Source organism: Falco punctatus (assembly GCF_963210335.1).
Source record: "Falco punctatus genome assembly, chromosome: 3".
In the NCBI taxonomy this organism is placed as follows: Eukaryota; Metazoa; Chordata; class Aves; order Falconiformes; family Falconidae; genus Falco; species Falco punctatus.
The window spans coordinates 32,472,959-32,498,230 of NC_137582.1; the positions used below are offsets into that span (position 1 = coordinate 32,472,959).

Below are 25,272 nucleotides of genomic sequence, written 5' to 3' on the forward strand. Positions count from 1 at the left end.
ACACTTTTTTGCCTTCAAGATGGTGCTAACATGGCAATATCGCTTCCCAGAACCAGAGCTAGGGTCTCCACCATGCCCCACAGTATTACCATGGCAAGAAGAGACTCTTGGGCCCTGCAGTCCCTTCTGTCCCAACGACTTTTCCTGAAGCCAGACCTATTTTCTGTTCCCAGCTTTTGCCTCTGATCTGTTACCTGATCATAAGTCAAGTGGCTCAAACCTTCTTGAAACCTATTGCACACTGTATATCCTGTCTGGTCTAGATCCATCACAGATTGCTAGGTCTACCAAACGCTACATTGCAGTCAGAAGCCAAAATTTGTGCTTCTGTAATAAAAATTCTGGGAAAGAAGCTACTCTTCACCATGTGTTTGTATAGTGCCTCACGCCAGGGAGCGCTGATCCATTGCAGATAATAAGCAGTCATCAAATTGCTTATCTTTCTACCAATTCTGCTTCAGAGGAAGATAAGATCATTCACCTGCAGAAACCTTCATTGGCTGGGAGCCTTTTTGTGCACATTTTCTACATTAATATCAAGCAGGATTTAGTCTATTAAATTTAAGTGGTACATGGTGTACATGTTCAGTACTGCCAACGCTCTGTTTTTCAGTAGACGTGCTGTGCATATTTGTTTTAAGCATCAATATCAATATATGACTTACAATTTTGAGTTCCTTGGGCTCTCTGAACAAAAATTTGTCTCAATTTAAATTTTTAAAATATGTATGTAAATAACTTAGGTAAATTTCCAATTATAACAATTTGCAGCAAAGCCCAATTGTACTATATTCTAATGAAGCCCTTGTAATTAAAATTATTGTACTGAAATATTTCTGTTGCTAAAGTTTCAAAGAAAGTAGGAACATCCAACAATAGAAAATTATTAACTAATTACCTAGAGTGAGCACTGAAATGATAAAACAGCCTTTTGGAGCTGTAGCTTGTTTTGCAGGTGCAGAGATAATGTTTTCTCTTCTGGTTAACCGTTCATTTCACAGTGGGAAACAGGTCTGACAACTGGGTAAAAAACATGTTTTCCTGTGTGATTATAAAACTGATGGAGCAGGCTAAGACACTACCTAAGTCTTGAAGGACGTAAGGTCCAACCCAAAACAAGAGCAGAAGCATATTCCAGAGACCAAAGTGCAACATTTTAAGGGACTGTAAGCCACTAATACCACGTTTGTTTGCAGTCAGTGTTTTTATAACATATATTATCTGGCTTCTGGTCAAGAACTGGTTTGTATCTCTCACATGTAGACACATAGAAGTCTGTCTGCAGGCACTGGCAGTGATAGTGGGAGAAATATGCTGCTGTACATTGCCAGAACTGCCTCTGCTGTCAGAGATGAACCTCAGCGTAAGTCTTTGTGTCCAAGGACATTTTGGTTTCAGAGTCTGTATGAGTACGCTTGAGTTGCCTTAGGAGCCTGATCTCTCCCTCCTCACAGTAGGGAGAGTGTCAGTGCGTCATTCTGCATCCAGCTTCCCAAAAACTAGTTCTTGCTGTGTATCGGGGCCATGGTGACCAGAAGCAGTCTGTACACTTGATCTAGCCATAGGGAGGTCCTGATTCTTTTTCTTCCAATAAACCAGTTATTTTTTACTATACGGTTTGATAAAGATTGCTGAGAATAATGTCTTGAACAGATTGAAAGTACTTGTGTTGAACTAAGTTTTCAGTTACTGCTTTTCTTCAGTTTGAATTTTTGTCCAAATGTTGCTTGATGCCATTCATTATAAACCCAAATTATGAGGCAGGTCATTCATAGTTTTCTATAAGAAATTCTAAAAAATTAAGAAACCGAATAGATCAATGTTTAATAAATATATGAAAAGTTTTACATGTCTGTTCTATGCACAGAACATATGTTCAAGCCATTCAGAATAAAGGATACCTTTAACTTCAGAGTTCAAAATTTGGTTGTCTCCACGAGCCAGGAGTGCCCATGTATGAAACAGGCCCATTTTGTTTGTGATAGTGGATAAGGAATGTGAATGTGTTGGTTTTTTCCTTGATTACTCAGCTGCAAAGCGGGGACTTCACATTTCTACCTCACAGGCATGCTGAGATGTGATGATATATGCACTATATCATATATGGTATATATGTTCACTTTGAAGTATGCATTACTATTAAAATCCTAGGTCTGATCCTATTATTTCCTCCAGCTATTTATTTGTAAATATATGTCAACTTCTCCAATTGTGTTCTGCTGTGTGAGGCAGTTTGGGTAGCTGGGTGTCTTGACTTTTATTCTCTGTGACCTTTTAAAGAATAACAGTGAAATTAAAACAAATGAAAACCCCTGCTCACAAAAGCATTCAATCTCTCTCTGTGTTACATGGTAGCCCTGGACAAAAATGTGACAGTTAATAACCAAAAGAAGATATTTCATTGGTACTTTCCCAAAATATTTTTGTTCTGTGGATTTCTGAAAAGATTTCATCTTCCACAAGTGGCTGTCTTCCCATGCTAAGATGAATAAGAATTGCTGGGTTTTTCCCCACTATTGACAAGTTCATATGTACTGACACTATTCTGTTGCACAGTGGATTGATTTACTCTTATGGTACTGCAACAGGTGCTGGAGCATTTGCCATTGTTATAATGCTAGCAAAGTAATTTACCAAGATCCTGTGTTCAAAACATTCCAGAACATCTGCTTTTTGTGTTTAGTTTCCTGCACATTAGTTTCAGAACATTTTTAGCTTCAGAAGTATTTTTCAATTATTTTTTTTTTCCTCCGTGGGAGTTATTTCAAAAGCAAAGGGGGCTGTTGGAGTTCTTTGTCTTATCTCTAGTTACTAAAGGTCATGAAATTTAATTCAGTACTCGAAAATCCCCAGGCTACAAGTCATTGTCCACTAGGCATGGAACAAGAGGAATCGGGGAACTTTACCTTATGGCACAAATAAGTAGGCAAGAAATGACTGGACTATCTTAGTATCGATGCATACGTATGCTGCAGAGAAAGGAATATTTCCCAGGATGTGTAGCGATCTCCGCTGAGGGGAAGGACATACAGTTCCACCTTGATTCCAAAGCTGGCAAGAAGTATGACTAAGTATGACCCCAGTAGACAAACAAAACGTGCCACCCAGGGATCAGTGAACATTTTCAGTTCTCTGTGTCTGAGTCCTGGTACTCTCCAACCCATGACCACAGTCCCACTGGGCCCTGAGAGGAAGGCTGAAAATACTACAAGCTACATCTGGCTAGGAGAAGGGCCATAGCCCTCTGGGTGATTAACTGAAGCTCTGGAACATGAGATTTTGTTGTAATCTTTATCTTAATATGTAACTGCAAGTGTAATAGGAAAGCCGAGGGCAATCCTGTTGTCCCCAAGGCCCTTGAAAGATGGTGACTGAGGCAACTTACACAGCTGCAGATCCTATGGTTTCGAACAATTTTATAAGTACTAACTGCAATCTGAATGGGAAACGTATTGAAAATACCGAAAATTTTAAAATATTGGAAATATTAAAATGTTGAAGAAGGTTTGCCACTTGTTGAAAACTGCTGCTCCATAGGAACTCAGGTTTTGCATAGTAAGGGGATGAAGTCAGCCAGAGCAATGCTCTTTAAGGATGTGGAACTCAGGTCTGGTTTTCTCACAGCATTTGCAGTTTTCTTTTCCATTTTCAGTTAAGTCCCATCCTTCCATGCATACTCGCCACAGCCATGACCTGACCCTGTAAGGAGGTTGCCTGCTTTCAGGCAGCTAACCACAACAAACCTAACTGAGGATGCTTGCAACAGGTTCATCTCAGAGCAGGCTTTCTTTTGATTTCTGATTTTTCTGCTTTATCTCTGTTGAAACTGCCTGCAGACTGCCCTCCTAACATGTGCAATGCTCTTGCAGGCCAATCTGCCCCTGCTGCAGCGGGAGCTGCTGCACTGTGCAAGGCTAGCCAAGCAGAACCCAGCCCAGTACCTCGCCCAGCACGAACAGCTGCTTCTGGATGCCAGCACCACCTCACCTGTTGACTCCTCAGAGCTGCTTCTCGATGTGAACGAAAACGGGAAGAGGCGAACTCCAGACAGGTGAGCACCACCACGCCTTTCACGCCCTGCTCAGAAATGTCCCATGGATGGAATGTGCTGAGCTCCAGTAGCAAGGGGGGAGCGCGCGCGCAGGTGCCTGGGGGGAACTTGCAGGGTGTTCCTGGTTGCAGGTCCTACCTTCATTACAGCTATGCAACAGCCGGATTGCTTCGTAGATGTGTGTATGGAATCATAGAATGGTATTGGTTGGAGGGGACCTTTACAACTGTATCTAGTCCAACCTCCCTGCAATGAGCAGGGACATCTTCAACTCAATCAGGTTGCTCAGAGCCCCATCTAACCTGACCTCAAATGTTTCCAGGGATGGGGCATCTACCACCCCTCTGAGTGCCAGTGTTTTACCACCCTACCCTCACTGTAAAAATTTTCTTCCTTAAATCTACCCTCTTTCAGTTTAAAACCATTACCCCATGTCCTGTCACAACGGGTCCTGCTTACGCATGTATACGTATATGTACATATATACAGCTAAATATACATGTTCAGATGTATTTCTGTGTATGCAAATATAGTATATGCACAGACCGATGCAGGCGGCAAAATCGCCTGAGGAGACGTTGTGGTCATATTGACGTAGAAGTCATACTGGCTAGCCAGTACCCTACTAGTTTGTGTAGTATGAGATGAGCAGCAGATCAGTCCAGCTCCACATGCAAGTCCTTTGCTTTGGACTAAGAAAAGGAGAAAGTGGCTAGGCACTCACACTGGGAACTACGAGGCAAACTCCAGACTGCAGTCAGGGCTTTGACTCCTGCTGTACCATGTTTCTATATCCATTTATCCAATATGCATAAAGATATTTCTTCCAAACAGGAGAAATGTTCACTGAAATCTGTTTTGTTGTTGAGCTGAGAACGAGTCTGTGCAGAAACAGGATGAACAAGTGTGTGTGTGCAGTACTGTAGCTTTAGGGATATGGAACAGGTTTTCTTGTTTGAATAAAGTTCTTTGTTTAGTGTTACAAGAAAATTATTCTTGTGGCTATTTATTTTTAGCTGTCTTCCCATGATAGCGTTAGAAATTCAGCTAGCATGTACGTTTTACCTTTGGGAGGCCCAAATACTGGATTTTTCTTAGTTTTGTTAGCCATGCTTTTTATAATGTGGAAAACTTTTATAACGCTGTTCTGCCAGATGCCACTACTTGCATACCTAAAACATGGCAAGTGTCCTAGTTATCTTTTAGATGAAAAAGGTGAAGATTTTCAAAGTCAAGAAGGCGTGCAAGTTTATACAGGTGACAGTTCTGTGTAGGGACAGGCCAAGACAGCACAAAAACAAAGAGAAAATGAAGTCTGAAAGCTCATAGTAAAACTCAGAAGCTTCATATATCCAGAAGTGAAAATTAATGTAACGTAGCCATTAGATAGATGAAAATGTGAAAGTCTTTGAAATTAGCTGGCTTTAGGTTGTGTTTTAGGGAAATCACAATGGACCAGCAATAAAATAAAGATACCGACAGAGAAGCGCTTTTCTGTGTACCCTCTTTTCACCATTTTCCCATGACAACTAGACCAAACTGAAACAGCCATCAGTGTTAACATAAAAGCTAACTGCATGCAAGAAAGATGATTAATTTTCAGACGTTTTCCATGCAGTGTCTAACTCCATGCAAAGAGAGAACATTTCCAAAGCCAAAATGTAGCTCCCTGGGGCAGTTCTGCTGCAGATCCTCAGTCTTTGCAGAGTAGTGTGCTAAAACATCTATTAAAAAGGCCTCTTAAAATCTAGTGCATCTTGTTCAGCATGTTGTAGTCCAGTGTCAGTAGCAGACACAGTGTTTTTCCTGCAAGTGGATAGACACACATTAAATTATCTCATAACCTTGTGAGGTCATGCTTGAGAAAGAATACTGAGGAAAAGAGGGATGTGCCTTCCTAGCTTAGTTTTTTTTTCCAGTTAGTAGCAGTATTACTTGCTTCTTGCATAAGACCATAAAGGAGAAATGGACAATACAATATTTCCCTTATTTTTCTTCCTTAGCATTCTGAAATGATTCGCCTACCCTTTGAGACCCAGTTTGACAGTATTGCATTTCAGTTATTTTGTAATAAGTACAGTCTCACCTATGGTACCTTTGCACCTGGTTGCATGAGAGGGGATGGGTGGTGCAGGTATTAGTAATGAAAAGACCCTGTATTAGTCTTATAGCAAAAAGGACATAGGAGTAGCCCATAAGGGGACCATCAGATCAGAATAATATTGGACTTTAAATTCAGCCTTCATCTTTTAATTAAAACTGAGGGCCAGGCCTAGAGAGATTTAAGTCTGGTTTATGAATTTTGTTTGCAGTGTTTCTTTTTAGTTAAAACAGATAGATGCTTTTGAAACTCGGAAGGCTCTGTTTGCTAGCAAGTACCTTTGGTTTCACAGCTGAAGTCTCTCTTAGGTTCCATCCAGTTTGGGGAGCTTTCCGTTCCTGTCCAGGTAGTAATACAGCTTTTGGGGTGAAGGGCAGACAGTTTTAACTTCCAGTGTTGTGGGTAAGACCCTGTGTTCGAATTCCCAGGGTCCAGGGAGGGACTGTAATGTGGGGTGTCTCACTGGCCCGCATTCTCTGAGCTATCAACTGGCAGCTTCTGTCAATCGCTGCTTTGAAATTACGTTCCGTGATGTTTCCAAAAAAACCCCATCCTTTCTTTTTTGACCCTGAGATTCTTCACTGTCATGAAAGACCTGGAAAAAGACGACTGCCCAGCTCACCTATTGGAATGGTGCCTTGAGCTTAAAAAATGTTTTTTTGCAGTATCAGCCTGTTAGTCACACCTACTTCTCCATTGACTATGATTAAAACTGTACAGAAAAACATAAACTGATATGGTAGATTTGGCTGAACCAAGTTAAGTGGAGTTCTCATGCACTCCAGAACATTTGTACTACAGATTTAGTAAAAAGAACAAAATCCTGTTTGAAAGATTCTTAAATTTACTGAATGGGAGTTTACATACCTTTTAATTTGGGTAATGTGAGTAAATCAACCACAAAAAACTGTCCTCAGAGTCAGAGCATGCCTAGACTGAGTGAGTATTGAAACCAAATACTTGTCTGACTTTACACTCATTGCACTATTAATTATTTTAATTGTTTACAGAGGAGCAGGAGGAAACATCTGGAAACAGAGAAACCTTTTGTTTAGGTATCTAAGTAGTTTTCAAATATGTTAATAAAAATACAGTGGAAGATATGAGACATCCTTTAAGAGGAGGGTTTGCTGTGACTATTGCTAGAATATGGAAAAAAATTACTACAAGGCAACATCTTTCCAGGGGAATTAAATGCACTTGGAATAATTTTGATTGGAGATACGTCTCCCACTAAAGTAAATTGTGGAATCTTTTTCACTTCCCAAGGGATAGGGTATGTATCTATCGACATTGTATGTAACGTGCATGTTATATATATATATCAATGTATCTATCTCATGTATATGTGTGTATGTATATATGTTACATACACATAGATATTAGAAAAAACACATGTGCACGCGCACACACACACACACATTTTTCCATATTTACATTTTTCTTTTGAGCATGGATAACTGCATACCATTGATTCCAATAGAGGGAAAATACAGTGAGGGATTAGCAAAGGAAGTGGAATGTCTGTGTTGTACATAACCACATCCACCTCATGATTTTTTTTAAAACAAAATCCATATACAGTACTTTTTTTCTGCTTATAATTTCAGAACCTTTTTTGCATATGCATTTTCCAATTCTGGTTATTTATCTGCATATCCAAGTCTACTGTATGTGAGGTTTTATGGAGCAATCTGACAGCAGAGCTTCATGTTTTACTGAATGTTTTCTTGGTGCATATGGTCTGACACGGATGAGCAGCCACGGTGAGATTTTGGAGTCTATTAAACTAGCTCATTAAAAAGATCAATCTGTTTCTGTAATAACACTGGGAACCATCAGTCACTGCAAGAGAGAAAAACTGACACCTGAGGAGACAACACATTTTGGTAATTTGTTCATGACATGTCATGAACAAAGTGTTCACTATATTTTGTTTACAACTTTTGGAGTTTACATTCTACTGTAGTAAAGCAAAGGAACTTGGACCAATGTGAGTTTTTATTTTGGTGAATGAATGCTTGGTTAAAAATAACATGATTTTAAATACGTTAACCACAAAAGACTTTTTGCTAATTAGTTATCCTTTGAGCTTGCTGGGAAGGGCTGTATGGCACATGAGCTTGTCATATAGTGAGTCCACGTTTATGACAGCTGCCTGGAAAGTGGATATAGGAGAGCCACAAAATCTGTTAGAACAGCTCTATTTTTGAGTGAGAAGAAAACAAAAGTGGCCATAATTGTTTGGTGACTTTAGAAAGTGCTGCTGCGCTTGCTGTACCCTTAGCACTCCTGACAAGGAATTGATGTTAAAGGTACCTGGGCACAGAGGCTGACTTTGATAATTCTTTTAGGTAAATTTTCTTATTTGAATAAGCTCCTCCACATCTTAATAAGATACAGGTTGCTCAGCCCTCTTATAGCTATGTTCCTTGTAAGCCATGTGTAATTATTGTCTTAATATGAACTGTTAGCAAGGCAATATAAATCTTTTCTGTTACACAGTATCATAAAGAAGTATTCTATTCCAGCAATGCATTATCGCTTGTTTGGTCATCAAGACTTTATTGGTGGAAGTCCAATTTAAATCAAAGCATCTTGACAAACAGCAGATGACCAGCATTGCCTGCTTCTTGCAAGCTGACTTCAGTGTTCTTTGAAATTGTTGTAATAGTCTTGATAAGGTGAAAATTTTCCAGCCAAGGTAGTTTTGCATGGTCAGATTTCCTACCAGGAAATTATCCCTAAATTGCAATAACATAAAACTGAAATGAAAATTTGCAAAATCAGGTGGATCGGGTAAAAATCAGATGAAAACTGTGGTGGTTTGGGATTTGGAACTAGTATTCACATGGGTCTGGCAGTCACTGTGAAACAGGAGTGCTTCCTTCCTCAGGCACCGGGGGACGTGCTGCTGTCCCAAGGAGGGTGAGACCTGGAAGAATGAGTAGGACTGAGATCAGAAGCAGAATAGTAGCTTGAGTTCAGGACATGTGAATTATGGAACTCTGCAGCACTTTTTTTTTAATCACTATATTCAGATATAGTAAATTTGCCAGTGATTCCTGTTCTGATGAGGCTTTGGAAGTTGTTACCTTTTAATGTACTTTAAATGGTCAAAACGACAAAATGAGTTTATGCAGTCTTATTCTGGTATTCTGCTAAGTTGTTTATTTGGTCAGTGCAAAAAACACAACAACAAATTGTAGAATTAAGGTATTAGTATCCAGAAAACACCTGACAGCTGTTACCCAATGTAACAACAAAAATAGGGATTTAATTTCAGTAAATATGTTTTCAGTAGTAATGTTAATTTCTGTGTTAGTTGAACTCAGGGTTCTAGAAGAAAATGGATATTCTGGTGTATTGTTCAAGCTAATGCAGTGCATTCTAGTTAAGGTAATTTAAGTACAAAGCATTCCTAAGAAACCACAGAAGTACCTGTACAGTAAGGTGCAAATATGTACATTTGTATGGAAATATATGATTTTAGCATCTAATTATAGTGCAGAAAAGGAAAACTAAATTCCTACTTGTCACAGTTTCCTAATTTGCTTTTCCTACACTGAGTGATGGGAAAGTCAATGAAGTTGTTAAATTATTTATAGTTTCTGATTTTGCGCCCTCCCCATCTTAGGTAGAGGTCATTCTAACCGTAACACTAAAGAATTTGGCAAATGTGTAGCTTGGCTTGTGCATGCAGGAAAGTCCAGTTTTTGTTTTCATAGTATTTTTACAACTGAAAGACATGGACATTGAGTATGAGCAGATACGTGCAAAGAAAACACACACCAACAACTAAATACAAAACTTATCTTGGAGAGCTGTCAAAAAACCATCACTACCCATTGGGAGTTATTGCAAGCAGATCCACTGTGCCAAAAGTGGTTGAAAATATATGATGGTCCTTCAGTTCCTCTGATTAGAAGTTCTCACAGCCATTTTGCATTTGCTTTGGAAGAAGGTACATAATCCACTTCAACAATGTCTTACATGTCTGCCCAAAATTAGAGTAGCTGCCCTGCTGTATTGGTGAGTTTCCCCTCTTTGCCAAGTTAAGGTATAATAAAATATATATACCTGCAGCTTCTCTGGCATTAGCGATTGTGGTGAGGTCCCTGGAAAATCTCTTTACCTCTTCTGAAAACAGTGCAATCCATCTTTTAATTTCCTGCTGGTAATTGCCAGATCTTACTTTGATCCTCTATCCCAGTGGATATTGGCAAAGATTTGGTTTCATCCTTCCTCTCATTGACATTAAAGGAGAACCTATTGAGGGGCAACAGTTAATACATTGACTGTTCTTCCACAGGCAGTCCCTTGAGGTTGGTTGGCTGGTTTGTGGGGGAGGGTGTGCTGAAGGGCAGTTCATTTTAACAGCAGGCAAACAAGAAAATTAGATCAAATTTACCTTCTCTGTCAAAGTGACAAAAAATTGTGTTATTACTAGGAAGATTATTCTATCTGTAAATCACAGAGGAGAAAGTTCTCCTTAAAAAAGGCTCAAATATATCAGCTGTTTAATAAAGGTTTTTGGAGGGAGGGACGCAACCTCAACACTTTGTGATATTTATATCTAATAAGCTTTCTGTTCATAGCTAGTACTTTATAGGTTTTGTTTGTTCCAGTGGTAAAAAAAAAACACCTCATGCTTCAGTGAAACTGAGCTTTTCTATTCTGAACCCATTGCAGTAATTCCAGCCTTTCTTTTTTTATTTTAATGGAAAATCAGTTCAGCGTGAGTTCCAGGTTCTCAGGCAGAGGTGCACAGTAGAGACTTCTTCGGCAATAGCTGATTCTGAATTGGATTAAGAAGTATCTATAACGTAAGAAACTGCCCTTCTCCCTGACAACTCTTCAAAGTTGCCTGAGCATAAAACCCCTGTTTAAGGGTAATGGAGCGGGAAATCCTGAACGTTATTGAGGACTTGAATCTAACCACATCTTCCTGCAAAATTAATGACAGTCACAGCACCTTTGACTGGAATAGCCCAGATGGTACAAAAATCTCTGAAGGAAGCATTTCTCATCATCTGGAGTCGTTCTTGCCCAGAGTCTCAGTGTGACACTGATCTTGGTGGGAGCTCATCCTGGCATTACATATAGCTGAGCTTCAGCGCACTGACATGCACTACCTTAAGACTGTATGCTGGCCTCTTGAAAAAAAACCCACAATTTCTTTAACTGCAGACTTCCCCTAATCATGCTGTGCTATAGCGCTACTGAACAATAGGAATTTGTCAGCCTCTGGCTTTATGCATCCATTGATTGTTTCAGCTGTGCAATTACATGTGTATCCATCGTGCCAGCTGGTGATTTCAGCAAAGGCTGCTCACTCTCCAGCCCCAACTCTTTAAGCTGCTCCATAAGCTGCTCCATCGGAAGGCTCACCCTGCTAGTGTTTCTCAAGTTACAGGGATAGTTAGACAAGGTGAACGTGTCCTTTGTATATTTTGAATAAGCAGTGTTGTGAAATGTTCTACCAACACCACACACTTTGAGCAAAGTGAAAGAACAAGCTTTAGTTCCTCAAGCTGCACAAGTAGGTGGGGGATGCATGTTCCTGAGCAACTCTGCTCACTACGTAAATTAAAGTTCCTTTGCTTTGTTTTTCAGAACCAAAGAAAATGGCTTTGACAGAGAGCCTTTGCACTCAGAGCATCCAAGCAAGCGGCCCTGCACTATTAGCCCAGGCCAGCGGTACAGTCCAAATAATGGCTTATCTTATCAGCCCAATGGTCTGCCTCATCCCACCCCACCTCCACCTCAACATTATCGTTTGGATGATATGGCCATTGCCCACCACTACAGGGACTCATACAGACACCCCAATCACAGGGACCTCAGGGACAGAAACAGACCTATGGGTAAGGCATGTTGATTTTCTGCATTGTTTTTTTAGGTTTCTCTTCCTTGTAATTATATTCTGTATCATGGACTGGGTTTTTTTGCTGATTCAATATACCTGCCATTTAGATGTTGTTTGTCCATCTAGCTGCTTCTAATGGCCTTATTTCAGATTTATATTTGTAAAAGTTGATTGAATTTTGTCTTTGCTGCACTCTAAAGCAAGAGAGTCAGAAGGAGGAGGAACCTGTGCTTTCACAGCTGCATAGATGACATGGACACTCAGGTGTCTCTCAGGCAAGGATAAGTAGTGTCTTTTGGTTTTCTTCTAATACCACGTTTGCGATGATAACAACATCAGTGTAGCTTGACTTCAGCTTAGACTAGGAGAAAGTTACTAGCCTTTGGAGAGGTGCTTTGTGTGTGACATCTCAAGAGTGCAGTGCAGCATGGGGATGTCTGCAGAGGATGTGAACAGCAGAAGCACCAACCACACCCCGTGCAGCACATTTTGGTTTAATGGGATGTCTGATGCTCTTGGATTTGCCTGGCTTTCTTCACATCTGCACTTACTATTCTTCCTTGTTTTAAAAAAATCTTCAATAAAAGAGAAACATTTACAAATATTCAGCATCTGTATAGAGGAGGCTAAGCAAAGAACAAGTGTCGGTTCCTCTTGAGTGTGGATAATAAATACTGGCTTGGTTGTATCATGTTGTCAGCTGCTCTGATATATGTGCTACATTTTAACCACATGTTGTTTAAACATCTGTGAAGGGATGAACCCTTAATGATGCTCTGTTGACATGGTAGTAATTACTGCATTTAGTGAAATAACATTGAGTTTAGACTAATATTTTTTCAACTCTCTGAAGTACAGCTAGTATTCAATACACTTAGTTACCAAATAATTGTCTTGCTGACTTCTTGAAGTAGCACAAATGAAAAATTACATATATATATATATATATATATATATATATAAAAATTATAAATAATTGTATATAGTCAGAAAGGGTTATGTCCATTTTTGAAAGGTCACCTTGCAACCTACAGAACTTGCAAAATTGAAGACACTAAATTGAGTAAGCCAGTAGCATCTTGTGTGGGGAAAAGTGGTAAAGAGAACTTAGAGCAAAGGTTTTAGGCATTCATTTATTTTTGTGGTGGTACTAGACCAAGTAATGTATGATATATTTGTCTGATAGGTTCTTCCCTCCAGCCCACCCCCCAGAGAACTCCCAACACTGTAAATATGGTTTGCTCCTTTTTGGCAGGGTTGCATGGCACACGTCAAGAAGAAATGATTGATCACAGGCTAACAGACAGAGAATGGGCAGAAGAGTGGAAACACCTTGACCATGTAAGGGCTAATGTACTCTTATGTATCATTGTCTGAAAGGAGCCCTTCTAAGACAGGAATTTAATTTTTTTTTTCTTTTAAACGAAATCTAAGTCCCAGGACAAGTTTTGAAGAGGGCTTCATGTTCCCACTAGGTAACTCATACCAGGCCTTACTGTTAAGTGCCTCCTGCAGTATCCTCATTATTACGGGCTGCCAAAAGGGGAGTAGACTGTACTCTATAAACCATGGATCTGGGGCACACTGGATTTATTCTTTGAATTTATTAGCTGTTACAACATTTGTAGGTATCAGTTCTGGACCAGATTTGGCCTCTGTGCTGCCATGTGAAGACTTGTGGTGGAACTACAAGTCTCTTCAGTCTTGTTCTCTTTGTCTTCACCTTTTCCTCCAGAAATCCATATCTGTACAATTTAGGATCACCAGTTAAACAGGAAGGGATTGTCATTCTTAAAACAAGACCATAATTTTTCAGCTGTATTTGAAATAACAGGAAGAGACTCCTTCATTATTAAAACCCAGGCACTCGGCACATTGATGTTTTCTTTATTTTTCTGTCAGGTTATGAATAAAATGTTGTTTTTTGTTTCCTGTTCCATCCACCGCTATGCATAGCTGTTAAACTGTATAATGGACATGGTGGAAAAAACTAGGCGATCTCTCACTGTACTACGGCGATGTCAAGAAGCAGACCGTGAGGAGCTTAATTACTGGATACGGCGGTACAGTGATGCAGAAGATTTAAAAAAAGGTGGTAACAGCAGCAGTAGTCATTCCAGACAGCAGAGCCCAGTGAATCCGGATCCAGTTACATTAGGTACAGTATTCTCATTTAAAAATTATTTACTGATCCTCTTCAGCTCAGCTAAGTGCTAGATGAATTTTGTATTTGTCATTTTGATTCTTCTTCTGTGATAGCAATGAAATATTGCTCTCTGCTGACTACTGAATTAATGAGAACAGTTATGCCTTAATAATCATGTTTACATGTGGAATGGCTTGGGGTTTTGGGTGATGCTTGGTAATTGGCTTTCCATCCAGCAGTGTCTGAGGGTGGTGGGGTGGGAGGACAGACTGTTATGTAGGCATGGCGGAGGAGTGAGATGTGCACTGACTCTCCGTCCCTTCTGTCTCCCTCCCTTGCCTGCATGATTAAAGAAATCTGTAGGTGCTTCTGGATTATCAGTGCAAAACTAAGGGCTTTCACCTTCTTGAATCAAATGACACCTTGGAATTTGTCTTTCTGAGGAAATGAAGTGAGATATAAAGATATGGGCACTTCTTAGCTGTGCTTGCTTTCCATATAAGAAAGAAACAACATCTGGGATGCCCACAGCCATGCACACATGATTCTTCTAGGTCTGTGTCTACTGCTGCGGCTCGCACAGGTGTGTCTGAGCTAGTTCAGGCACTGCTCATCGCTCAGAGCTTGGCTCGAGCTGCAAAACCCACTTACAAGGAGCAGACCAAACAGTTGGACTTTCACCTCCTGCAGACCTTCACAGTCACGCTCATGTGATACCTCCAGCTACCTTGACTGCTTTATAAAAACAAGCTTGTATTTTGTGGGCTTTCTGTAATTACTAAAATGTTGGCCTGCTTCTGCCCCATCCCCTCACTTTTATGGCAGTTGTGGTAAAGAAACACATCTTGGTGATGCCTTTTATTGTTCTCTGCTCTTTTGAACAGAACAGCAGACTATGATTGCTTGTCTAATATTTATCTTTTAAAAAGTAAATTGTCTATATTGAATGCCATCTACTCAAAATCGTCGTAATCTGATCATTAGTAGAACTGCGCATGTATGTTATTTTGGAACTATATTTTGTTTAAAGCTGTATTTTCCTTTTGCCCTTAAGAGTAACTTATTAAAATCTAAAACATTTATTTGCAAATAGAAAATCAAAGCTAATGCTCTCTCTGTCTTCCTTTTGGTAAATTTCTAGAGTTATTACTGTAACATTTATTGCATCTTGATAACAAACAAACTTTTTTTTGTATGTGTGTCAAATGATTTGAGCCAATAGCTCTATAAATTAGCTTCAGTCAGTAAAAGGAGGGGTTATGGAAATGCTGTTCCCAGCTTCAGTAAGAAGTCTAGTCCCTAGAGGAGCCCTTCTCAGAAAAAAAAGAATTCAGGTAACGGCTTGTACGAATAGTGTTAAATGTAATGTCAAGAAAGACTCATAAACGCAGCATCTGAAAGGTCAATCACATTTGCATCTTAGGAAAGAACATTTGTGAGGAAGCCCCTAGATCAAAAGCAGTGGCACCCTTCTCTAGTAAAGCTATGATGCAAAATGAGGCAGGCCATGGTGCTTGTAAGTTTAGTTAATAAGTAAAAAAAAATGAAAGGAAACTGAGTTTTTATAATTTCCTCAAAGAAACTGGAGCTCGAGACATTAATCAAAACTGTATAGATAGTAGTACAATCCAAGAAAAATAGTCATAACCACAACATAAACAAAAGATAAAATAAGTTGAAACACACAATTAGATCCCTGTATTACATATTTGTTTGATCTTCACGATCTTGATATTGAGAGATGGGCCTGTGCATGCCTCACAATGTTCAACAAGGCCAAGTGCAAGGTCCTGGGCACTCCCAAGCACAAATACAGGCTGGGTTGAAAATGGATTGAGAGCAGCCCTGAGGAGAAGGACTTGGGGGTGTTGGTGGATGAGAAGCTCAACAGGACCGGCCAATGTCTTGGCTTGCAGCCCAGAAAGCCAACCATATCCTGGGCTGCATCAAAAGAAACATGACCAGCAGGTTGAGGGAGGTGATTCTCCCCCTCTGCTCTCGTGAGACCCCACCTGGAGTACTATGTTCAGCTCTGGGGTCCCCCACATAAGAAGGACATGGACTTACTGGAGTAAGTCCAGAGGAGGGCCACAAAGGTGATCAAAAGCCTGGAGCCCCTCTCCTGTGAGAACAGGCTGGGAGAGCTGGGGTTGCTCAGCCCTGAGGAGGCTCCGGGGAGACCTTATAGCGGCCTTCTAGTACCTAAAGGGGGCCTACGGGAAAGCTGGAGAGGGACATTTTATGAGGACATGTAGTGATAGGACAAGAGATAATGGCTTTGAACTGAAAGAGGGTGGATTTAGATGAGGTATTAGGAAGAAATTCTTGACTGTGAGGGCGGTGAGCCCCTGGCAGGGGTTTCCCAGAGCAGCTGTGGATGCCCCATCCCTGGCAGTGTTCCAGGCCAGGCTGGATGGAGCTTTGGGCAGCCTGGTCTGGTGGAAGGTGTCCCTGCCCATGGCAGGGGGGTTGGGACTAGATGATCTTTAAGGCCCCTTCCAACCCAAACCATTCTATGATTCTATGATTATCATTTTGTTTGTGTATTTGTCAAGATGAATTCTTGGAAACAGCAAAGTCTGTGCTTAAAAAGGCATATTATACAGCCTTTGGCATGGGGCATACCAGTCAGCTCTGCCGTACTACGGGTACAACTGAACTGCTTGGATTAGAGTGAGTCCATTTTACTGTTTACATGTCCATTTTGGTTATTTGGCTTTAAAAACTTCTTCCAAGACTCATGGACATGAAACTTGGATCATTTCAGTGATGTCGCATTCACGTCAATTTTAAATATTGGCAAGACGTAGTTTTATGTCAGGTGTGTGAGGCAGAAAATAGTTACTTCAGAGTCTGTGGGAAGATAATCCTTACATTTCCTCAAATCTGGTAGTAATCTGGTTAAAAAACGAAAGCACCTAATATTCAGAGGTATAATAAAACTGAAGCAGTGTCTGTGAGCCTTGAGACTTTGTTCTGTTCAGGGCATTTTATTTTAGTTTTGAAGTGAGGAGGAAGGGGTTGGAAAATTTCACCAATATTTTAATTAAAGTGCCACAACATGTAAATATTGTTTTTTGCTGCAGGGATTCTAAATGTCAGTGATTCCCCTTTGTACTTTTTTTTTTTTTAAACGAGGTAATCCACCCTTTAAATCCATCTTGTCATCTCCACTAGCACAAGGAAGAAAAAGGAAGCCATATGGCTACATTGTCTGTGCCTTTGTTTCTTTTTCTTTACAATTAAAATATCATCACTGAAGTGATAAGTTCTTACTGTAAACATTATGCCACAGTCTTCATAGACAGGTGTTGCTGAAATACTCTGAAATGAAATTTAGCATAGATAGAGTCCAAAAGAAATTGAAGAAATTTCTGGTCATCATTCTGAACCAGTAGACCTTTTTTCCTACAGAGATTTTTGTGCTTCTTTTAATTTGCCATCCCTGTAAAATCATGTTGATCCTGACAGTTTGCAATATCTGACAGATATTTTTGTTGATAATTTTAATTAAGAAATCAAATGAAATACTTGATCATTCATTTTAATGCAGTGTAATCCAATACACACATTAGCCAGCCACAACAGGCTACAAGCTCTCATTATTCTCCGAGAGTGTGTTGAAGGTAAGATGGGTCCGTTCTTTTCAGTCTGAATAATACATGTTTATGAAAGTCTAAAAATTACTCAGACTTCATATATATTCACTTGATGAACTGTGATGGTCTATGAAGTGAATAATACATCATCCAACTCCTCCATTTCTGCTGAAGAATTTCAGTACTACATACTGCAGCAGGACTGCAACTTTCATCCTAATAGTGAATAATTACACATATCAGACATCGTATACTGAAATACACACAGTTGGATAAATTAAATATGAGGGTTCTTCAACATCGTGGGTTATAAACAAGATCTATAACCTTACTGAGTGCAGCTGTGGCTCTAGATAAGTGGTGTAGGCACACATCAGAAGGTCTGCAGTAATGCTGATATTTTGTGTCTGTTGAATTTATCTGAATGAAAATCTTACAAAATAGAGTTTAAAACCTCCAACTGAACAGTACCAGTACCTGCAGGATTTGCCCCAGAAAGCTAGGATTCTCAGAAGTGTATGAATTTGTAAAAAACACATAGGTTAGCCATTTCTTAATACATTTTAAAATGTTAGCGCTTTCAGAACTAGTTTATATTTTATCTAAGGTTGTTCACCCTCATACTTCCAGTGTTAGCCAGGACATATCTTGCCAATACATGTCTGTCTATTCATGTGATTATAAAATCTTTCCTTTGCCATTTGCAGATAATCAGCATCGCTGTGATATGCATGCTATTCTCCACATGAGTTAACGGGAATGCTGTGAATACCACAGTAACATTTATAACTTATAATTCTAGATTGTGAAGTCTCTGTATTACTGGCCACTGATGATATTAAGTATTGCTCTTAATCCACTGGCTGCACACGGGAGGTTTGGGTTGGATTGTGGCATACTGAATGGCATGCTGTTAGATAGGGCTACAGCTGCAGAAACACTGTGTTTGTATTCTCAGTATTTGGTTCTGGCTTTATCTTGGCTGAGGATGATTCAGTAATACAGTACCTTTGTGGTTTTCCTTTTCTTATTCCTTTTAAATGAGAACACAACTACATTTTTAACACAATTTCACGTGTTCAGGGAGTGTTGTAATAGCCACGAAAATGTATCAGAGAGAAAAAAAACGGCAAAGATGTAGGTAAAAATACTTAAACTCGTGCTCCCCCAACAATGTTACCAAGGTAGTCTCATTCAGTATTGCACTTCTTCAGATTTGTATCTATGTAATTCATTAATAGGAGTGGCACACTTTTGAGCTTGACTTTCACAAACAAGGCAATCATATTTGTTGCTCTGAGAAGTTTTTTGTTTGTCTGTGTCCCACCGATGGTGTTGCATTTCTTATAGGGTAGAATGAAGCAAAGCTTGCATATCAAATATGAAAAGCATATAAATACGTATAAATGAATATATATTTCATATATGAAGTAATCTTTAGTTCAGGGCTGGTTATATGCAGCTTTTATTATTTTTGATCCCTAATGCTCACTATGGCATATAGGGTATTGCTGTCACTGTCAGTATTTTCATAAATACAGTAAATTCTAAAAGATCCTCAAAGATTAGCTGTTCATCTCCATTTCTTAATATTTTGTTATTACAGGCTTGGGTGTCATGGTCCAGTGATAAACCCCTCGACATCCTTTTGTATTGTCAACCCATCTTCTGTTCCTTCTTTCAAACGTGGATTAAGCTTTTTGACAGCTTTGAACACATCTTTTCCTTTTAGATCTTTCTAGTCTGTTTTCTTGTGTTTGGTTGTTATTATCATATGAGAGTTCATATCCTTTATTTGGTCCTAGCTTTTTGTCTCAGTTTCACTTCCCAGACCCATTTGTATTTCTGCTTTTACAAGTCTTCATGTCCTTCTCTCTTTCAGTACTTTCAGCACCTATTCTCTTTATCTTAAAACCACCAGAAATCAGCAGTCTACAAGATACTCCTACTCATTAAACTCCAGAAACCTGGTTGCTCAATTAACTGTCGATTGTTATTACGGTTGAATGCGTTCTTGAAATAGATACACCAGGGCCCATGTAGAAACCAGCACCATATTGTGACAACAGGATTTTCTTTTGTGAATAAGGGCTGAAACCAAGACCAATTTTTGTGTCGTTTCCTCATGTGTATTCTTATGTCCCAGTCTAACAACTTTCGTGCTGCTATCAAAATACAAAATTCAAAGAATATTTTTGATTTCAAAATCTGTTTTATTTTTACTTCATTTAAGCTTTTCACAAACAAGTACTGCTTACTTTCATGTGTATGTACTTTTTATTTCCCTTGTTTGGCTTTTTCATCTCATTCAGTAGGAATCAGACTGATTATCAACAAGTGCTTCCAAACCATGCCTTGCTGTGAATTTCAAGTAAATTCAGCAGTGTACATCCAGTTGTTCTGCATAACAACATTGTTGCATTTTCACCATTAAGAAAACTTTGTATTATGTCATTTTCTGTATGAGCTGCCTTGTTGCTTTAGGCGATCCCTAATTTTGTCTGATTTCATTCCATTTACTTCCAGGCAGAATTTACATTGACTTCTAGGTGCTGCAGTCAGACAGTCAGTTAATATAAGGTGTTTTCCTTGTTAGGGATTTTTGCAAATTGTTTTTACATTTGGTATTTTAGGGACTTCACACAATTGTGTTACTTTTTTGGTTTGAGTTTGCTAGACATCCCAGTTGAGATCTTTTGTGTTTTAGTTTCAGTGAGCAGGTTCTGTGATTCTTAATCTGAAGGACCTTACCTTTAAAAGTATGTAATGCAAGACTCATATCCTCTGGTCACATCCTGTAGTTTAGCCCCAGAAAGAAAGCGATCTTCTTGGACTCATCACTCCTGACTAAACAATATTTTTCTTGCTTGGAAAATGTGGTTTTTATTATCTTCATAAGTGCTTCTTGTCTTTTTTTGTGTGCCATTCCAAACTATGGGAAAGTCTCTCACAAGCTCTTGATTTAAGTCTTCTTGCAGAGGATCTCATTCCTCATGTAAATAATTTGTGGTTGGAATAAGAGCTTGATTGATGTTTATGTTTTGGAAATTTTAACAGTTAGCTGGCAATCTGGTCATTTATGTCACTGAATTCCATTTTTGGAAAGTCATGTGTACCAAAATATCAGCTCCACATCTTTTAATTTTTAATACTAACTACCACGGTAAAAGCTTAATTCAAGGTTATGATCCCCTTGCAGCAGATGTTACCTTAAACAGCAAACAGGACAACTGAACACAAAGTGTAAGACATGAATGCAACAAACCCCTTCTTTTGCTACATTTGGAGTCTGGCTGGGTTTTGTCCTGCAGGTTTCGCAGGAAGAGTAAATTAGACTTTTAATTTTTCACCTTTGGTTTTCCTGAGCTTTCAAGCGATGTGTGCTGCTGCCGCCTCTGTCCCTGACTGAACTGGCACTGTGCCTGCAAGTCTAAAACCCTCCAAGGGATGAGAGAAGTGTGTACACAATTATATTTGTCATCTCCAGAATCGTACAAGCCAAGTGATATTGAGAATTTTCCCATTTTCAGCATCAGGTCTGAAGTCCTCTATCGAGTTGATTAAACCAATGTAAATAGTTAGCTGTTTTGCAGAATCTTGCACACGCCCCCCCATCATTCTACACTCGAGAGGTGTGACATTCTGCCTACAAAAATCCATTTTATTTTCATCCCGTACTTCAGTGACAAACAGAAGAGCTGGGGAGATCCACTCAGCTGCCTGTCAGATGGGGAGATTCAATCCACCCCGTCGGCGTCTGCAGATTCATGTGCTAGAAACTGCATCTGTGGAACAGCGTGCAGGGGCTGCAATTCCCTACTCTCTGTGTAGCTGAAACAGCCCCTGTTATTTCCACCTTTGTTAGCTATGTGCAATATTAAATGTCATCTTTTAACTGTTTTTCAGTTTCTGTAACCTATTGTATATAAACAGTACTACATGTATATGTATGGTAATGTACAAAACGATTTGCAAAACCTAATGATTCAGTGAGTCAAGCTTTTTCTTAAAAGTACTACTTTTTGACCAAGTTAGAAAATAATAACTTTAAGATACAACAGTTAATATATTTAGTGACAATTAGTATTCACAGACTGGGTATGTGTACTTCTGTTCTGATTGTTGTCTGAGTTTGAAACATGACATTTATTTTCAAGCAATCTCTCTAAAAAGTTTCAAACTGTATCTCATGTAATAAATCAAGTTATTTTATTTTGATAGAATTCTGTCACACAGGCAATGAACTTAGCTTTATGTGAGGTCTGGGTTTTTTTGATTTTTATTTTATTTCTCTGCTATTACTTTGAAAAATAGTTAATCAGTTTTTAATTATATTGAGAAAGAGCAGCTTTTCATCTGTTGAGATTCTGTATGCAAAATTTGAGGCCAAAGTGAGTTTTCTTTTTGTATTGTCTGATCTTGTGTCTTTGAAGTCCGTGTGGAAGGGATCTTGCTGATTTCAGAGTTCTTAGGCTCAGGCCCAGAGGTTAAACACTTTAAAAAAAGGGAGGGGGGGGGGAACTGTCAAAATGTGATTGAAATATATGGGTAAATTATGAGCCTCAGCTCCAGTGAGGGTGTTTGGCAGCATATGTATTTAGGGGCTTAACCTAAAGTAAAGATTCTGTTTCTAAAGCTCGTGCAGCTACAGTTGCCAACATGAGCTCAGATGCAGGAAAGCATAGCCCTGAACCTGGAGGAACACCCCTTTATTTTTCTGTGAACAGCTTATTTGATCACTGAAATGACATCTTGGCTTTTATCTCTGCTTGTGGGTAGCCATTCTGTTTTCACAGGGCAGAAGTGCCAAACCCGGGCCGTTGCCCTCTTTCTGCTTCCTTTTCATAAACATAATGACAAAGGATGCAGTGTGGGTCTCGCAAAGCCAGCCTTGAAAGCATGGAAACTGTTGTATAGAGTTGACTTGAAACGCTGTAAAACAGAAGTAAAGCAAACTAGTCCCAGCTTGGCTTAAGATGAGACATTCAAGCCCTAAACATTGATCTGGTCTATGTGACAGTCATGAACTACAGCCACGGCATCTGTTTTGTTTCGAGTAAAGAAAAATTTCATGTGTTTTTTTTTGTCTGAGCAGTAAGTAAAGGGAAAAGGTATTTCTCGAAGCCTTGTTCTCCACAAGCAAGCATTGCTTATGATGCTCTTTCTTTTTCCCTCCACACTCCCTCCTCCTGCAGAATCACATCGGGAATTCCTTCACAGGCCTGCGTCTGGATACGTGCCAGAGGAGATCTGGAAGAAAGCTGGTAAGAACTGTTTAAAAACACCAGCTTAGTTTTCTGGCAGCTGTGTGCAGTTGTTAATGCACTGATGTGAGGAATGGGGCGGGGGGCGGGGAGGCTTACTAGTAACAAGAAGAAATTGTGTTTAGTAATCTTAAACTGGAACTGATCAGGACATGAAATAATCTTTATAATAGAGGCATCTGCTGCTATAGTTCAGGGGATATCATTACTTCCATTAAGGACTCTGTTTTCAGGGGTTATAATGGTTTCAGGCTGAAACTTGATATGTTAGAGTTTCAGTCTATTAGCAATTAAAAAAAAAGTTTGTGTGGGATTTTTTATTTTTTTTTATTTTATTTTATTTTTTTATTTTAGCTTTAAGGTTCTTCCCTAGTTAAAGTAAGAATTCCCAAAGGAGGGGAAAAGAACTAAGTATATCTGTTAAAGAAAACCCTTCTGCGATGCAATGTACCAAGTCTTAATTTTCAAAAGATTTTGTGCCTGTCAGCCCCTGGTGAAGTCTGTGCTCATAAACCTGCAAAGTTTTCAATGAAGTAAGCAGGATCGCATCTCTGCAGCAGCTCTGGGTGGTTGTACGGGCATTGACAGTGTCTTCCCCAAGCTTGGGAAGCACCATGGGTGGACATTGTGGTTGTGCAGAGTTTTCTTCAACACCTTGAAACTCTTCCTGAGCACAGGAGTTTCTGGTAAGGATCCCATGGCCGTGCTGGAGCTAAGCCTTTGCTCTTAGCACATTGATATCAGAGCTTCCTCGTTTTCACAGGGGCCGGTAGCTCTTGAACTCCAGTGAAGTAGTTGAGCTTGTATGTATATACTCATACCCCTGTTCTTTTGAACACCTGTATAACCGTGAAGTCTACAGCAGCTGTCTGAGCAGGAGTTAATGATTAAATGGGAAATATGCAGCAGTTTTGATGCTTTGTGATAAAATCTCCCATAACCACTTGCTGCTTTAAACTAGATTTTTAAACTAGTATTTTAAACTAGACACAGAACATAATGTGTAGAAATGTTATGCCAGCATATCGTTGCATCAGACAAGAAGTTGTGGTTTTTGTGTGATGTGGGTTTATCATGTGAAGTCTACATTTGTCAGTATGTTAATACTTTTGGAACCATTGTGTTTCCTATGAAAAACAAAACAATTACATATTTTTCTTTTGTCCAAGGAAAGTATAGCCTTTGTAACTCAATGTCTAAAAGTATTTTTATAGTTTGCTTTGCTGTATTTATGTTAACACCTTAAATGAAAACTAAGAAGAAAAAAAATAGCCCCAGGAAATCTCAGTAAGAGCAGCATTATTCAGTTGAGTTTCAGGAGCTTTATTCCTCTTGCAAAATCGAGATTTTTATGTCATTTGACATGTCAGGTCATTTATGACTCCTAGATGTAGTACAGTAAAACAAAAAAAAGTTTCTTCCTAAGCTAACAACACAAATTAATCGAAGATTTTGGCTCGAGTTGTAAAATTGGAGGTACATTTACATTGCATATATCCACAAATGGTGCACACAGGAGCTGTGATGTGTCATCTTGTGGCCGTAATCGGTTCCTTTGAAACAAGGTTTTTCCTTTGGTCCCATTTCCAGTCTCTCTTTTCATGCTGATGTGGGTTTAAATCGGATTCCTTGTATTAATTGAGCATGCCTGCAAATTGGAGAATAAACAAAGTCTGACTCTACAGGATGCATACCTGTATGTTACTAAGAGTAGTAAAACATAACAAAGCATACTGCTTTTCGTAAATCACAGACCTGCGTTTTCAGGAGGGTGCACTGAAGCTGGAGGTCTCCACAACTTAATGGTCAGTTCAAAGCAGTAAAGGTCCAATTCAGCTCTGTAAGAATAGGTCTCTACTGCCATTTGGAGATGCTCTGTAGTTCCCTGGCTGGGCTGCAACTGCCAGTCAAGAAGGCTGCAAGTCTCACAAGTCATTTCTGCTGGCTCAGTGTGGATATCTTGGTATCTCAACTGTCCATAAAGAGCAATATATAGACAGCCAAATCAAGTGTAAGAGTCTGATTGGGATGCTGAATCCATTGAACTGAAATAATTTGGCATAAAAGCAGTTAATAAGCAACCTCAAAAGCACGTGAAAAAAGGATTCACTTTAAACTTTTGGAGACTGATAGACTCCAGCGCAGTTCTTGAAATGTATGAAGTTAGGTATGTGCTTTTGTGATTGTTGGCGCAAGCACGCAGTATGCAGCACCTTGTGAATTAAAGCCGCGTGGGCCCAAT

At 39.4% G+C, this 25,272-nt stretch overlaps 1 protein-coding gene across 16 annotated transcripts in view; it reads left to right on the forward strand.

Moving 5' to 3' along the window:
* RUNX1T1 (RUNX1 partner transcriptional co-repressor 1) overlaps window positions 1-25,272 on the forward strand; it is a 206,604-nt gene that overhangs the window by 164,093 nt on the left and 17,239 nt on the right. For all 16 annotated transcript variants that reach the window (XR_013927275.1, XM_080381738.1, XM_080381740.1 and 13 more), the window contains 5 exons: window positions 3,870-4,051; window positions 11,769-12,019; window positions 13,277-13,362; window positions 13,978-14,179; window positions 22,962-23,030. Coding sequence is in view for 15 of the 16 variants with exons in the window: in XM_080381738.1 (XP_080237864.1) it covers window positions 3,870-4,051; window positions 11,769-12,019; window positions 13,277-13,362; window positions 13,978-14,179; window positions 22,962-23,030 (790 nt within the window). In the remaining variant the exon portion in view is untranslated. The remainder of the gene's footprint in view (window positions 1-3,869; window positions 4,052-11,768; window positions 12,020-13,276; window positions 13,363-13,977; window positions 14,180-22,961; window positions 23,031-25,272) is intronic.